At 35.6% G+C, this 18,084-nt stretch overlaps 1 protein-coding gene across 1 annotated transcript in view; it reads left to right on the top strand.

Annotated features, from left to right (window-relative positions):
• The window catches only part of CEP128 (centrosomal protein 128), a 133,277-nt gene that overhangs the window by 95,505 nt on the left and 19,688 nt on the right, over positions 1–18,084 (top strand). Inside the window, exons 19-20 of the mRNA XM_054826374.1 lie at positions 2,904–2,953; positions 9,100–9,123. Of these exons, the coding sequence (XP_054682349.1) occupies positions 2,904–2,953; positions 9,100–9,123 (74 nt within the window). The remainder of the gene's footprint in view (positions 1–2,903; positions 2,954–9,099; positions 9,124–18,084) is intronic.

The raw sequence follows: 18,084 nt of genomic DNA, 5'->3' as shown, positions 1-18,084 counted from the left end.
GTTGATTTTGAGCAGTATTAAACAACTGAAACATTTGAATTTTTTAGTAGTTTTAGCTTGTAGCTCATTAAAGGATTACAAACTTCATATTGAGCTAAAAATAAAAAAAAGGAAGTATGTTGATGAATATCTTTATTTCTACAAGTAATTTCTCTTGTTGTCTTTTTCCATGTATTATTCATCTTGTGGGAAGAACCTTCAATGCCTGAAGGTGCCTTTGTAATTCTTTTTCATTAATGCTGATTCTTCTGAACAATCTATAAATTAATGTGTTCTGCGCCCCGTGAGAATAATTATATATTGCTTTGAAAAAAAACAAGGACCCTGTGGTTACATTAGGCCTTGAAAGGTGATCATAGCAGGATTGTTCGCAAATGTAGAAACTCATGCCACTGTGCAACTTCCTTAAGTATGGGAAGTCTTTTACAAATTGTAAAAAAAAAAAATCAACAGAACTTTTCAGATGAAGCAAGCAAAGATAATTTGTCCTTATAAATAACAATGTTTAAAAGAATGATACAATATGCTGTATTTTTATGGGAATTTTTGCATAGCTGTTTAATATGTTTTGCTTTTTTTTTTTTAATTTTTGCTTTAGCTTTGGAGAAATGCTATTATTTTAGATGGAGTACTAAATGGAATCATCAGTTTAAATGCAGAACTTGATTCTCAAATATATGGTCATAAAGGATTACTCTGTAAAGTCAGTTAAATAACACCACTTCAATACCTCCCTGCCCTTCTGGGGACAGAGTTTGATGAAGCATCCTGCAGGACAGCCAATTTAGGCACTGGTACCATAAAGTAAATGGATTCTAGATACCCCTAATTTCAGATGCAGAACTTTCAAATCTAGAGACTGTTAGCAGAAATTAGCTCAACTTACCTTACATTTATAAAAGGCCTTGTAAAGGCCTAATAAAAAGAACCTTGTATTAATATCCTTTTCACTTAGAACAATTATGTCTGTACAACAGAAGCTCACATACTGCATTAGAATGAAAATAAAGCAAAGTGAAGTATAAGAATCTCTTTTTAGTCATATGGAACATGGGGAAGAATTTTTCATTCCCATCCCTTTCTCATAGACTTATTCCTCCCTCCCTCCTCATTTTTTTTAAAAGCTAGTATTACAATACAAATTTTTACCAACTCAGTTACAATACTGGAATATACCCAAAGAAAACATGCAGGGCAGCCACTTTCCAAAACCAAATTCTCACACTAACTAATGTTGATGGCAGCACATTTAGCTACAGTAATTTATATGGCAGTTGAGTCACTGTACTGGAACGCATACCAAAGAATAATCCAGAAAAACATGAATGTGCCAAAAGAAAGTGAAGAAACAGTCATTTTATTAATTTTAAGAAAGGATTTGAGAAATCTGCTTAGAAGCTAGGAAGAAGTGGATGCCCCCTCCCTGGAAGTGTTCAAGGCCAGGTTGGATGGGGCTTTGGGCAACCTGGTCTAGTGGAGGGTGTCCCTGCCCGTGGCAGGGTGGTTGGAACTAGATGATCCCTTCCAACTCAAAGCATTTAAAATAAAGAAAAGCAATTCAATCTCTCTGCTTGTGAAAGAAATAACTAAAAGTTTGTACATGTTATCTATATCGCTTTTAAAGGACTGGTGCCTGAAAATAAGTCTCAGTCTACATGCAAGCAGAAATGGATAATGAACTATGAGAAAGGAGGTAGCAGGTTAGGGTGCTCGCAAGGAGGCTTCATAACCAGAGAAAGGGGAAAGAAAAGTAAAAGAGAAATAAAGGAAAGAAGGCAAATTCATGTCAGTGGAATATTTTAAGTAGTTTCTATTGTAAAACATTGAAGCTAATCTTTAATAACCGAACTATGTATTTATCAGTAATCTTTATTTCTTAAGGAAGTATACACAGGTACTTTCAGTTAGCTGTTCTGTACTTGGATGCTGAGGGAATTAACAGTCAGAATTCAGTCCTATGAGGTTGTCAAGGCAATTTCATAATCTCATAACTCTCCTAATTGCTAGCAAACCGGAGCATATCTTGATTCAAAGTTGGTCTCTGGCTTGGTTAAAGCAGGGCTCTTACAATGCAAAATTCATGAGTGAACTTCTGATAGTTAAAATAGTAGTAAGCCTGCAGCATGTTGTTTTTCCTGCTCTCCATGAGGTTATAACTTGAAGGTTTCCCAGAATCCTAAATATGATGCAATTGATCAAAACCATAATTATAATCATAAAAATGTGAATGAAATAAAATGAAAAGCAACTCATGACATATCCTACAGAATTCAAATAGAAATTAATTTCTAACATGAAATGTTACATATATGCATGTATGTGCTAATGTATATAGTTGTCACACAAGTGAATATAAGATATTAGGATTTTACGGTGTAAAGACTATAAAAAACTTAATGTGTTTGTTACAGTGAACTGGCTATTTCCGTTATCCAAATTCTTCCATTTTAGTGAGAGAAGGTAATTAATGTGATAATAGTAAAAACTGTCTCACTTGTTTCCCCAGGGGATGTTGCTTGGTTGTTAAAAATGTAACCTAGAGTAACTTTTCACATTATAATACATAGCTGTGATGATCTACTTGTGTTTTAATCAGTTTTCAGAGTGAATCTCTCTGATTTTTTTCAATCTAAAAATGGATTGATTTAAGCATAAGCAAGTTTTTCTCTGAATTTGAATGCTTCCTCCCCCCTCATCAAACTGTCTTCTTGTGGCTGTTTTTCAGTCACCTCAACAGCCCATGCTTGGGAACAATCATATCACTGACACATTTCATCAATTCGTTTAATCAGCTGAAAAGGAATGTAAAACAGAAGCCTCACTTCACTGTTTTACACAGTGCTTTTTCTGTCAGGCCATGAGACAGGAAGTTGAATTTACAAGTTCCATTTTTCATTTTACAGAGCTACTAGAGAAAACCCTCAGAAGAGATGAAGAAATGGGAGCTCTACAGGTATACTTTCTATTTAATTAACTAGCTAAGCTTTTTGTCAGCCTTGAAATTACTAAATTGTATTACAACATTACGATTTTCTGAACTCCCTTATATCTTAAATTTAGCTTTGGAAACGTGCAGCTAAATACAGACCTGATAGCTAGTAATACTCACTGCTGACTTTCTGCCCACCAATTCAGTTGCACATTAGAGAAGACTAAAGTAGTCAGCATTCTCCTATGAGTCAATAAATCTAGTGCATCGGTGAAAAGAATGCTGCTTATAAGTCACACTATATGCTGAGTTGTTCTCTTATGTTATTCTGCTGGCTTCACTGAAACCGTATGTGAATAGGGGCAGTGCAAATCTGCATTTACAACTGCAAAAATGCTTTATATTCTACTTCATTGGTTGGGTTAGATTTTCTGGGCTGCGTGGCTTTCTTCTGTATCACCAAATAAAACTGAAAGTAAAAGATTTTAAGTATTTTAAATCTCTGAAACATTAAATGTCCATAATCACCTTCCTGAGGAAGAAGGGACCAGCTGAGATATGCTAGGACTTGATACAATATAGTAAATCCTCATTGTATCGCATCTAGCAGTAAAGCCGCTTGAGCTAAGCACTTTAAATTTGTGCTTAGAAAGTAAGATTTACCCTAGGCTCAGCTTTGGAATAGTCTTTAAGCATTACAGTCAAAGAAAACATACTCCTTTGAAATGAAAATGGCTAGGAAAGCAAAACCAAGCTGGAATGTCTAAATTGTGAGGCTTGGGAGGTTACTAGGGAGGGTAGGGTATGTATTCTTCAGAATACAGAAGGAAAAAAAGAAATTTTTAACAACAAATTACAGCAAACAATATTCAACAGGAAAATAAAAAAGTTGAGATGCAATATGAAGAGTGTATCAATGAAGCAGCATTCTATAGGTGTACTGGAAGCAGGATATTCATGGGGGAATTAATGAGGATAAGGCTGTTAAGGAAAATTAAATTATGTATTGAGCTGAGTTTTGACCATAGGCGTTTGTTTGAAGATAAGCCTTCTCTTCTCATATAATAAATAGAAGGCATTTTGAGGGCTAGAACTATCAAAGCGTTAGTGTAGAAACAGTAAGAAGAGACAAGTTGCAAGACCCAAAAGTTACACAACACACCAACCCAGCTGTTTCCTGTTCAAACAAAAATCTTGGCCTAGCTTTCTGGCAGCTCAAGTTCAACAAGGCTGAGAGCTTGTCTGCGCAAGCAGTTTACACAGGTGCATATCTAGTTACATCAATGTAAAACGATCTCCTTTCATGTGAAGCAATTCTGCATCTGCTTTCATGTGAAGCTCTGTAGTTGACAAATTGTTCTAATGATGTTACTTCTGATTGAGTGAGGAGTAACGGAGTAATTTTATACTAAAGACAATTGCATCATACTAGTGTCTCCTGTGCATATATGTACTTGCCTGTATTTCTGATGGTCTGTCAAGTTTCTGATCAAATTGCTTTATGCCCTTCCCTAACTGGTGGTTCTGGTTAAGGGTGTGACTTGTACTGCTCTGATTGCTATTTTTGTATTCAAATGCTTGATAGCAGTTTTTTACTCCTTCAGATGCCTATGCTTTCACAAGGTACTCGGCAAAAACATCTATTATTTGTCTAGATAGTATTATGTCCATTTTAGTCAATAGTTTTCAAAATGTTCCCAGTCTGGGATCCCCTGTTCTTGTAATGTTGTATGCTAAACTTGCAATGGCTGAGTATGTACAACTTTTCTAGCAAACAGTTGTAAAAACCAACTCATGAAATCATGACTGGACCTCCCCAAGATGTTGCATCTCAATATATAAAGCATAGGAAGTAAGAAGAAATTGAGAGTTTCTTTATGGCATTTCCCAGAGCTGAAACTGGCACTTTTATCCTTTTGTTAACTGGCTGACATGGAATATTTGTTTCTTCTGCCCCAGTTCGGCAAAGCATGTGTATAGTTGGCTAATGTATGAATGCTTTCATTGAAGTAGATTGCTAGAAGGTAATTGTTTGTCCAATTAAGGACCACTAGCAAATAAAATAGTACTCTTTGCTCCCAAGGCCTACAGTCCTTGGATAGGATTCCCCTAGTATTAGGTCCTACTCAGTTAGGCCTTGGTTCAGTGGACAATAGGTCGTGTTGATTGTTATTATTTTTTTGTCTACAATTCCTGGGGTTCTGTTTTGAAAAGTATCTTATCTATACAGAGAATTCTAAGTAGTAAGTCAATCCTTGATGCATTTTGTTTGCATTCTAAACAGACCATATGTGTAAAGCACGTTCAGAAAACAGGCGGCCAGAAAGATTGTAAAGTTTTAGAACTATGGACAGACAATTGAAAGCAGTCAGGTTATCATGGCTGAAGGAGCTTTTTCTTGTTACTTAAGCTGTGAACGCTGACTGTAGTCTTAGAAAAGCTAGAGACATGATGTAATCTTCTGTCCGAAATCAGTGTATTTCTGTGGGCAAAGGATGGCTGGGGATACCATGAGGTTCTTTGCCATGTCTCTGCATCAAGTAACAAGAATATTCCCCCGAGCTAAGGATGTATGTTTTATTATGCTTTTAGTTTGCTCAGTTTTTTGAATGAAGACAAAGAGCACCTTTTGTTAAAAATAATTTGAATGAAGTACAATTAGTGCTTCTACAATGCCATCAGCTGAAAACCACAAAGGACAGAAAGAAAAAAAGCAGTTTTATGAGGATTGTTCCTGGATATATTGGGCTAGTAGTTTTCATGTGTTCCTCTAGTCAGGAATATGTTGGACTGCAACTAGCATGAGAAAGACAAAATAATACTTAAGAATAGTGGGAATCTTTATAGGTACATCTTTCTATGTGAACCTGACTCTTATATGTCAGGATGGAAACTGTATGTAATATATGCGGTTCTTTGATACAGGGTGTTTTGGGAGCTAGGAGGCTGACCCTTTGGGTGACATCACTATATTCTTGATTTTTCATTTTGAACTTGTTGCATACTTTTGACTAGAGTTTCGATGTTATACATTAAATTTATATTTATATATTAGTTTATATAGCTATATATGAGAGTTTATATATGTTTTAGATACTATCTATGTTCTCATTACACATGTGCTTGCTCTCTGTTGTTGCATGCGCACTAATACTCATCATAATACAATTTTTAACTTGTGAGGAGTCTAGATCACTGTCTACATTCTCTCTGACAGCCACTCCAAGAATATAGCCTCGCTTCTTTCTTTACTTCGTTGGAAGAAAAAAGGTTCTGATTATAAGGTTTTCACTTTCCCTTTTGTGAAAACTGTTCCATGGTACAAAAGCTTGCATTCATGCAAATAATATGCTATGCATGATAATTGCAATATTCAACTGTGTGTTCTCTGGGAAAACAATTGCAATCTGTTTTCATGTGCTTTGGAATTAGTGACATGCTAATATAAATTTAAAAAAAAGTATAAAATACAGAATCTTAATTTTAAAATATAACTATATTGGCACTGTATAAATTACCCATGGAAAATTTCCTAATACATTGCATGCTAGTCTTCAGAAAATTATCTGCTGAGTTTGTAAAAGTTTATTCAGTTTTTAGAATTTGGCAACTAGATCATGCTAGATACATGAGTCATTTTGAAAACACCATTTATTCTACCATTGGAATCATCCGACTAATACACTCACTCTAAGACCTTTTTTTTCAAAGTAGTCCTTTTTAACTATAGAAATTTTTATCTGAATTGTTGTTCACTATCACCACAAATATTTGAGATCTGTAAATACCATCTTTTTTATAGTAATGAGTTTAGGTTTTGTTGCAGAATTTTTAAATAAATATGAGTGTTTGTAACAGCCACTGCAATTTTATGGAGGAATAAGCATCTCAAATATTTTTGAGTTTTTCACATAATATTTTTTGTCGTAAGTTTGTTCCAATGTGCTGAAATACTCAGTCTGTATGTATCAGACTTGCTTCCAAGAAAGAATAAAGACTTTAGTATTTAACACACCACCTTTTCTGAGCAAAAATTTTAGTGTAATTCAGTAAACTTTTATGCAAAATTGTAGTTGAAATCCCCAGCTACCATGCATTGTGATGGGCACTGAGCAAACATTTCTTAATAGACAAGTCAAAGTTGAGTATTCTAGAACCTCATATTATCCTAGTTTTACTGATAAGCAACTAAAATGTAGGTGAAATAAATCTATAGGAAATCTGAGACATGTATCTGGGTTTTTTGATTCCCAGCTCTTAGGGATAAGATCATCCTCAATTTTGTTTAAAAAAAAAAAAAAGTTTATATTTTTTGCCTTTTTTTTTAAACCTGCTACTTTGAAGGAATCTTGTAACTCAAAGTGATGAGGAGTGCATTTTGTTTTCTCTCTGTATGTTTGTTTTATTATTTATCATCGGTTTATGCACATGGAGTTTCAAACCACTGTGTATGCAGTTTTAACATCAACCAGGTTAGTGGCATCCACTACTGGCAACGTTAGCTTTTATTTTTTACATAGTTGTATTTTGATACAACTCATTTATGTGTGCATTCCTGTCTTCCCTTTAGATATTTCCTTGTAAATGCTTTCCTGAACAGTCTTGCTTGGTTTTTTTGTACATCTTCAAAACCAATTAGTCTTTTCCAGATGCGGATTGTTTTGGGTTTTTTTTTTTCCCCAGCCTTACTTGATACAGTTGTTTTTCCTATAGTATATTGTCTTACTTTGTGCCTATGGTTTGGAATTATAATCAAAAGTGCAACTATTGTAAGCGGCTGATGAAAACTAACATCATTTGCACCCCAAACATCATTCAGTGAATGAGCTTTAAACATTTCACTAGGGTGAACTGAGGTTTTTCTTCAAAAGATAAATGTTAGCCCTTTAGTACTCCAAGGGACACTGGTTTTACACGAATACATAAATACACAATATGTAAATACTGTTTTTACACAAATATGTACACTTGTTCAGTTAGTAAACATAACCATTATTTTAAATTGTTTTAAGATGGTAATAACTCCAGAAGAGTCCTTGTAACTCATTTCCACCTGGTCTTAGAAAAAAGAAAAATACTTTCACATTCCTGCAAATGGCAAGAACTGTTTCTGGCTCCCAAATTCTTCCATTGGTCTAAGAAATTGTTGTTGTACCTGTTGCTTCCAAAATAGTGAAGTGAGTTCAGACTTGTCTAACTGGCTTTGGATGCTGCAGGAATAAATCCAGATTATTACAATATTTTTTACCTGTCAGGGAGGGATAGAACACGAAAATGTATAAGGATTCTTAGCCTAATCTACTCAGAAAGAAAAAAAATCCTCTCCCATACTTTCACAAAGGTAATATTTGAGCAAGGGAAGGGTTCCTGTAATGTCTTAATGGTCAGGTACTGTAAATGTGGGTTTACCTAAGCACTTGAATGTGAGTTTTCTCAGATTACTTAAAATTTCATACCTAGTCAGGACATAGTGCCAGAGTACATGATCTTGATTTTACTAGCTTAATATTTTTACTTAAAGATATTTTTAACTGGAAACTGACATACAGTAAATTTATAAATTCTGGGTTCTCTATATTTTGTGCTGGATTAAAATGGGCACAAGCTGATTTTATCTGCATTTTATTTTCATCTGGCATTAGACTTTGAGTAACGTCATCTTTTTATTAATAAAACATTCTTCAGAGTTATTTTGGGATAACAGAATAATGATATGGAATTTACTTTTTAGTTTTCTAAGGAAATGCCTAAGAGAAAACTAAGCCAGATGCTAACATGACATGAACCCCAAAGCATGCTTTTACATGATTTACAGTCACAGATGATCAAAAAAAGAAATCAAACTTTGGGATACGTAAGAGTAAAATCAACAGTATTGGAAATCTAATAGTACTATTTGAAAAAAATATATCACGGAGTAAATTTTTTTGAATTCTTTCTTACCTTCTTCCTAGGGAGTTTCTTTTCTTTGGAACAAATTTCTAAGCGAGATAGTATGATAAATGGGTCAGAGGTCCAGTTAAGTACAGCAGTTCCTATTCAGTGAGACTTTTACAAAATACCATACATATGACTAGCAAAAAACCAAAATGAATCCTTCTCATCGTTGTTCAACATGCATTGCATTTATATTCTTTACTTTCTAATGGCATCTTGTACTTTATTTTTAGGAACGTATTATGGCCTTAGAAGCGGTAAGTTTCTTAAATTCATTTCCAAAACAATCACAATGACATTGCTGATAATTTTTCTAAATTATGAAAAATATTATTTTTATGTATTTAAAAAAAAAAGGTTGCAATTCTGAGTTTTTGCCTGTCATTTTACTTTTAAGAGAAGATGTGATAATTTTACACTGTACTTTTTTGTGTAGGTTTTTACTACAGTATTTGAGCACTGGTTATATGAAATACAGTGTAATGTAGTTTTTCTGTACGGTTCAATCCTCATCCCATTCCTGGGAAGAGAAATGTCGTAGGTTTAAGCCATACAAAGGATGTTATTTTTCTACTGCTAACACTTATAAATGGTCGAGGTCCGTGTGATAGATCTAATAATTTCAGTGACTGTTACGTGTGCTTCTTACACGTTTACGCTGGGAGATGCAGGCAGAATCAGTTCATCTGCCTACATCAACACTGCAACTAAAAGCATGAAGGAATACCATTTTAATGATTAATTTCATTGAATAAGATATTAAGCTGGAAAGACAAAAGCTTTCATGCATGTACATGCCATGGATGCAGCTGGATTATCCAGATGTCTATCAGATGGAATAGCTGGGGTGGGTCTCAGCTCTCCCTAGCATTTCTGAAGCATGCTTCTTTCCTCTTATGTATGAATGTCCAATAAGACATCAACCCAACAGTATGTGTCAGGTCTGTAGTTTCTTTTCATTGTAAATCCAGAAAATTTCACCTAAAGAAACCAGTACTGAGACAATATCAAGGGTGTAAATACAAACTTTTAAAATTTGCTTGTGCAAATTATTGTTTTATCTTTCCCGATTGTCTGTGAATCTCTGAAAACAGCTTCCGACTTCAAAAAAATATTTAAAATATATTCAATACATGAAAAAAAGCTTGCATTCACACATAAAAGGCCCTTTGTAAATCAGAATGCAGTGTTGGAACTCCTGCCTTGTGGCAGTAGGGAGCTAATGCTCAAATTCAGTGTCCTGGCACTTCACATAGCGCCGTGTGAGTGTAAAGTGTTGCCAGGACATTAGTTCTGTTCAGAAGCATCTCTTATTCATGGTTTGCTTACATGACAACCAGTCAGGCATGTATCCACTGCCATCCGTTTCTCACGAACCATGAATTAAACTGCCTGCAAACGCTTTGTCCTTTCTGCTCCCCTAGACTTTTTGACACAGGCAGAGGGTAATTGCTTGCAAATAGCACAACGTCATGCAAATTCAATCCATATTTTGTGACAATGTTTGTTTCTCTTTTTTTCTGGAGCCTTTCTACTTTTTATACTATTAATCTATTCTGCTTTAAAAGGGAATATTTGTAAGTTGTTGTTGAGAAAGAAGAGGAAGAAGATTAATATCATCAGTAAAAGACAATTTTCTTTCGTAGTTTAAGTTGGGAGGTAGCACCTGAATGCAAATTCGTGATGCTAAATCCTAGAGCTTGAAACAATCACTGCTTTTGTTATTGCTGACATTGGAAGATGTGTAATGTTAAACCCTGAGACTGCAGGCAAGAGAAGTATGGTCATCGCTAAGGCTGTCGAATGCTCCCAAGGCACTCGTTTTACTTTTGCCATAAAGTTCCTGTATGATGTCAGGCAAATCACTTAAACTAAATTTTTCACAGACTGTTAATTACTTTGTGTTCCTCATTTTCTGAGTATCTGACTTGGTGAATTTTGAGGCCTGATTTTCAGAAATGCTTAGTTTTAGTAATAGCTAAATTCAATGGGAGCTCTGGCTATATATATTGCCAAGTATACTCAAAAGTCGGATGTTAGATAGCTGATAGTGAATACTTTAAAGTAGTAAGTGGGTTTGATCTTTATATCTCTATTTCAGTTCTAAGGATGATAGTCTTGTCTCTCTCTCATCCTGCCCTTCACTGGTCTTGAAAAGAAAATACATACAGAGTAATTCTTACATGGTCTGAATGTGTCAGGATGAGCTATGATAGAAAAGCCCTTGAGCAAAAGAATGAATAAGGCTTGCCGTTTAAGGGATCCTTAAGAATCCTTACCTTTATAGTGTGTATGTCTACATAGCTGTATATCTATGCAGCATTTATAACAATAAGTATATAATAGTTATGGTACTCCTATATTTGTATAATTTTCTTATCATCTGTTACTGGAGTGCTCAGAGCACAACATCAAAAAAGTACAACCAGTCACATATTTTGTTACTTGATTCAGATTATAGAGAATGGAAATGGAATGGAGACATAAGGTATTAAATTCAAATTCAAACAGAATCCTTAGCAAAAAAAAAATGTTTAAGTTGTGTAGAAAAAGCATTTTTCTTGGGAGAATTTTGTCAGAAAGGTGGCAGTTCATGAGATTCACGAAATGCAAGATACAAAAAGGGGCAAGAGTGGAAAACGCCAGAACACACACATACACAAGCTATACAAAATGCATAGTAAAGCATTAACTCTCCAGAGCTGTTTTTAAACTGTGAGACTGTGGGATGGCTTGGTTAGGAATCTCATCTGCATTTTCTTCCACAGCTTGCTTATTCTGCTTTCTTATTCTGCCTTCTTACTTCTTATTCAATTGGGAAGAAATTGCTCTGCATAGGAATATATGAAATTTAGTGCAGAACTATCTTGACATTTACAAGGGTAAAGCCTCTTGCAGCCACTTTAATTTGTTTCTACCCTATACATGCCTTTTTCAACAACAGAAAAGACATGTACATCTAACATTAAGTGCATTTTTCAAATCTTCAGATTCAGACTTTAATCTAAACAGTCTGGTTTACGCAATGACCTGAAAACTGTGTACGTGTACATATTTCGAGAGTTACATTTGGCAGCCCACTCTCCTCCCTTTCTCTACAATCTACTCATTTCTGCCTCCTGCACTTGCCAGCAAAATTGTTGTAGTAGCCATGTGATGAACTTGGCAACTTAGGCAAACAAAAATTGGGAAAGAAACGTGACAGGAACCTAGCCGATTCTTTTCAGAGCCCTGGGTGAATAAACCTTCCAGGCCTAGCTTAATCTAACTCTGATTTTGTGAGTTGCAGCAAACAAGGGGGTGTCCCTTGCATTGTCTCTGAGCCCTGTCAGCTCCTTCTCCTCCATCTCCTACCCATGACTCATCCTTATCTGCTGTACCCGACAGTTTCTTGGATCTTCTTTTTCTTTAGCCAACTCACTTGGCTCCCAAGGAAAGTGCTGTATTACCATCCTCCTTCAGGACATGACACCTGGTCTGGTCACTCCCTTAAAGAACCTGAGAACAAATAGTACCCATCACAAGAAGCTTTTGGATTTTTTGCTCTTTTTCTTCAATCAGATCAGTTCTACAGTATGATTCAGTAGATAGGTACACCGCTTCTTGCTCCAGCAGGGTGCACAGGGCAGGAGCAGAAGCTGGAAGGTAAGAAGGAAGAACAGGGGTGCTTAGACAGACTCACTAATGGATATAAAAGGAGCTGAAGAGCCAAGGTGTATTCTGGAATAATCCTTCAGCTCATGAGTAGTGCCAGGGGAGTAACAAGTACAGGCAAAACTGGGGTTTTGAGTACTTAGAGATTATGTGTTTTATTTGACTCTTTTTTTTTTTGTTGTTTTAATACTATTTAATAAAGTGAATTTAATTGTTACATAGCTATTAACAAGTAATTTTCCCGATTAGTAATCAATTATGTCGTCCAATGTTTTGCCAGAATGAATACGATTTCTCTTTAAATAAGGTGATTTAGTTTATTCTTGAATGTAGCTTAGTTTTAACGTACAGGATTTGGCTCTATATTATCTATAGACAAAGGTGTATGATTTTCTTGACAAAAAGTCTGTATTGTATTTTCAGATGTAGCTACAATGCGAAGTGTATCTAATTCTCATAAAGAGATCAGGGTGCATTTTGTAGGTGCATGCTGCTAGTATGCCATGCTTGTGACTTTAGTGGGTTTCTGTAAACTGCATCATGTTCTTTGTGAGCATAAGCTGCGAGTCAGATTCCTCTGCCTTAGTAGTACTACTCTGACATAAAAGACTGGGAAATTTAATTTGAAATCAACCACGTCCTGAAGCTATTCCAGTGAACATATGCATTCTATATCCTTTGATCAATAAGACAGCTTGCTGCTTTCAATAGACAACCCAGAAGTGAGGTTACCACTTGCTTAGAATACTTGGATCAGACTTTTCTGGACATGATTCAACTTTTTGTTACAATGTCATAAATCTAGGTTCACTGCAGTAATGCTGTAAGTATTCTGCAAAATTGTTATTTAATATGAATTTCCTTTTCAGTGTGAACATTTATGTATTTTGTTGTAACTCATATTTTATGTTCATGAAAGTAAGGTTTTGAATACCAGTAAAACAAATTTCTGTCTGCACACACTCAACAATGTAAAAGCTATTGGATTCTTCTACTGTAGTAGCAGGCTCAAATTTGCATCAGTTTTCTGATTTATCACCCATTTTAAAAGAAGAATTGTAAGGGTGACAATGCCCCATGCATTTCAGAGAGAGATTATGCGACTGACTGCCACCACCCATTTTAGGCTGCTCTCTCAATGTGTCTTCCATCAATAAGTAAATCTTACTGTTAGCTCCTGAGATTATTTAATGATTTTCATACTTTGTACGTATGGATGTTTAGGAATTCTTGAATCTAAGAGTTAATACTTTCTTCTCCCCTTGGCTTGCTTCTGTAGTGTCTTGCCAAAACTACCATTACATCAAAGGCCTTCTGGTCCTCCCAGAACGCAGCCATTCTTTGATCTCATAAAAATGGCTGGGAGAGGAGCAGCAGTCTGAGATCCGCTGCCCTGCCTGCCTCGCCCTTTCCTTTCCTTTCATCGGCGAGCCAGTGTGTCACTTCCCTTCGCTGGGGGTGGAGAACTTTCCCAAGGTTCCCCAAGTCCTTCCTCTGCTCACTCCCACCAAGGACGTTCTGCCGCCTGACGGTGCTTGCAGCCAGCTCTTCCTTTTCTCCTGATGCTCACCTTCCTCCTCCCGTCTGCCTTGATGTCTTCTCCCCCTACATATCGATTGCTTATGTTGAATACCCTGCTACTTATCCATCCTCTGACCCCTATATTTGGTGCTTTACTTGTTCTTTTAAGTTTTTGCTAATATAGCACCTCTCGTTTTCTTTTGTCAACATTTTGATATTTTTTTTTCTTGTAAAAGAATTTATTTTGCTGTTAAGAGTATGATTTTTTTTTTTAACAATTGCCTTTCTCTCCCATTCATACTTATTTCTCACTTTCCAGCTAATTCTGGGATTTAGAGTGGGAACCTAAAATGCTGAAATAGATAGATATATAAGATTCTGCACAACTTTTCTAATTTAGTGATTTCATTTAAGGCTGTGTACTCGCACAAAGTCCACAAACTAAACATATATATGTACATTTCTAATGTAACCTATCTAATCCCCCTCCCTCAAAAACTGTTATATAGCATTATTTCTAAATTACTCTCTATTAAAAATATTCTTCATTATTTTGTAGAACTTAATTACTAAATTAATGTAAGTAATAAAATAACATTGTTACAAAAATGTATATACTTGCATTGAGATTTGGAATACTAAATTTGCAGGTAAGCATAATCAAGAATATCTTATTGTGTATTTGTAAAGACTTTTAAAAATACCGGCCTAAGAATTTATTGCTAAATTGCCTGTAAGAGACAGATTACAAAATGTAGGTAACTCTATAAAGTTTATAAAACTGCTTTTTGTTTGGCATTCAGGATGACAGTTTTTATTTATTTATGGACAAATAATCATGGTGCACATATAACAACTTGTTATAATAATGTCATAGTTTCTCCAATGGTGATTTCAGTAATATAATACATTACAAAGTCACAAAATGGCTGAGGTTGGAGGGGACCTCTGCAGATCACCTAGTCCAACCCTCCTGCTCAAGCAGGGTCACCCAGAGCCAGTTGTCCAGGACTGTGTCCAGGTGGCTTTTGAATATTTCCAAGGATGGAAACCACAACTCTACAACCTCCCTGGGCAACCTATGCCAGTGCTCGGTCACCGTCACAGTGAAAAAGTGTTTCCTGTGCTCAGACGGAGCCTCCTGTGTTTCAGTTTGTGCTCATTACCTCTTGTCCTGGCACTGGGCACTGCTGAAAAGAGCCTGGCTCCGTCTTCTTTACACATCAATGAGATCTCCCTGAGCCTGCTCATCAATCCCAGCTCTCTCAGCCTGTCCTCACAGGAGAGGTGCTCCAGTCCCTTTAAAGAATGTTAGTTGCCCTTTGCTGGCCTGTCTGCAGTATGTGTCTCTTGTACTGGGGAACCCAGAACTGGACCCAGCACTCCAGATGTGTCCCACCAGGGCTGACTAGAGGGGAAGGATCACCTCCCTTGACCTGCTGGCAACGCTCCTCCTAACGCAACCCTTACATTCTCTACGTAGAAAGCTCCTTTTAGTATTGTGAAGATGTGTTCCACATGTTGCAAATATTGAACGTTTTTGTTAGATTTTAATAAATCAAAATCCTCTCAGTTTTCCACTAGAGAAAGTAAAAATCTCAGGATAAATCTTTATTACAAAAGACTGTAATTCTTTAGATATTTAGTTATTTCTCTTAGTTTAACTAGGAGTAGTAATATGCAGTGTCTTCACTTTCATTTTTTTGAACATAGTATGTATATGTATGTAAATATAATTTTAAAGGGAGATGCTATGTGTTCTATCCACAGGATTCTCTTTAGCAATGTTGGCCTTTCATCTGTGGAATGTGTGTCTATGAGTTTTTTCACAGAATATAGGATGCTTATAACTTAAGTAATACATAGTTATATGTTGTATAGCATGCTTTTTTAGGTTTGTTTTGTATATCACAAAACAAGTTAAAATTTTGTTTGACAGTGGACTATTGACTAAGGTGTTTCTAATGTGCTGCTAGGTCCTTCATTTTAGATTTAAATGTTTTATATTTGATCAAATTGTAACCTTAGGAACACAGACATCAGTTACACCTATTAATGCTACCAAGGTGGGTTTTTTTCTCTCATTGTTGTGCATTCTTTTATCAAAATGGGGAAATATATAAGCCAAATTCCTTTTTTTTTTTTCTTTTTCCTACTCTGACTCTGATTTGCTGTGAATCCTTTGTTAAATCACTTCTCTTTGTATTTCAATTTTTCTCAGCTGTAAAACTGGACACTATTTCTTCTTTCCCAATAAGGCTGTGTTAATTGTATTTTTGTAATGCTTTCTGCAAGGCTTGATGAAATACTGTTAGCATACAAAATATTAACGTAAATTACATTTGAAGATTTTTAGCCTGCAAAGCTCCATAAAGTTGAAGATAGCATTCATGAATGAATGACAAGGAAGTCTTTATACCTGTTAAGAATGCGTGCCCACTGACATTGCTTTACTTTACACACTCTGCCTCTTGTGTTACATTCCTTTTAATTTCCAGTAATTATGTCTGGATGTCTTTGATCAAAATCTTAGTAAACAATAAAGAATAGAGTCTCAAAAACTAGTCTTGTGGACCCCCAGTAGTACTAGGAGCCCTAGCTGATGATTCACAGAGAGCTGGCTTGTCAAAAGACTGCACTATCTCCTCCACATTTCCATCTGCTAGTGTGCATCAAGCAACTAAAAATTCATTAAATACTTTCCTAATATTTTTCCATGTAAACAATTCCTGTAGTTACCACAGGGATGTTATGTGCTCATGAATGAGAGAAGAGATGGTCCATGTCTTTTCAAATAGGAAAGGAAGCATCCATGAAGCTTTCTTAATTAAAATGTGGTCCACCCCATGCAAAAACATCTGGAGTCTAAATTAAAATCTCAGTTAGTTTGACATTTGTAATTCTTTGTTAACAAAGGTCTTTTGTTTTTCATTGTGTAAGTGTAGTTTTTGTTTTAAAAAGTCTCACTAGTTAAAGCTTTGACGAAACAATGTGGTACAGGAAAAAAAAGCCAATTGAACTTGCATTTTATGTAGCTTGATAAATTTATATGTGTGGCCTATCTTTGTAAAGGTAAATTGATTTCTTGATGTGCTGAAGTCATCAAAACAATGGTATAATTGGAGTAATGGTGAATGTGGAATATAAAGATAGAAAATATATTTTTTATTTTCTCTTAAAGTTCCCTCTATACATATGAGATACTATGTCACAGAATGTCCCAGCTACTGTGGAATTTGCCTGGCGTATGAAAGTCAACAGAGAACCTCAGGCCCCTTAAGTAGAACCACACCCTGCGTAAAAGAAGAGCGTGATGTATCAGTCTAGTGCTGGGGATAGAAGCTGACGATACGTAGTTTGACAGATGTTAACAGGGAAAGCAAAGGATACCGTTATACATACCGGGTGCATCCTATTCTTGCTATTTAAGAATTCACCATGCTAAGGCCATTTAAAAATAAGTCATGGTAGGTCACCTTTAACATTCCATCTTTCATCTGAGGTGTGAGTAACTGCCTGCTGACATGCATTGCAGTCAGTTAGAATTACAGTTGCATTTAATCTTTTTATGGTTATTCTTTGGGGATTAGCTAACTGGTACTTAAGTCAGCTCTAATTTTCAAAAATATCTGTGCAATACAGATAGCCATTTGTTTTTACCTACCTCAGAAAAGAAAGGAGCACTGTACTGGAAAGTCAATGAAGTTTGGTTTCTGGTTTGTGTTTATGTGTTTTCACTATATTGACTATAAAGGCAAACTTTAGAAGGACTATATACAAACCTGCTCTGATTTATTTGCATTTAGTATTGCAGCTTTGAGACTAAAAATAAAATATGTATCTGATTTTGATTTAGATCTGTCCCTTGAGACAGCGTGAAACTGTCTATCACCAAGAATACATCAATATAGGAGGATTAACTGTTCACATGCAGTTGAAACATCAAAGTGTATGTATGAAGTCATGGAAAATGAGTAATTTGTTTTATCATTCACTGTGAAAACACAGAACGCCCCTTTTCAAAGTAAATCTTTTTTTTAAAA

Source organism: Grus americana, chromosome 5, assembly GCF_028858705.1.
Source record: "Grus americana isolate bGruAme1 chromosome 5, bGruAme1.mat, whole genome shotgun sequence".
Taxonomy (NCBI): Eukaryota; Metazoa; Chordata; class Aves; order Gruiformes; family Gruidae; genus Grus; species Grus americana.
The sequence above is the reverse complement of the archived record's forward strand: the minus strand, read 5'-3'. Positions and strand labels throughout refer to the sequence as shown.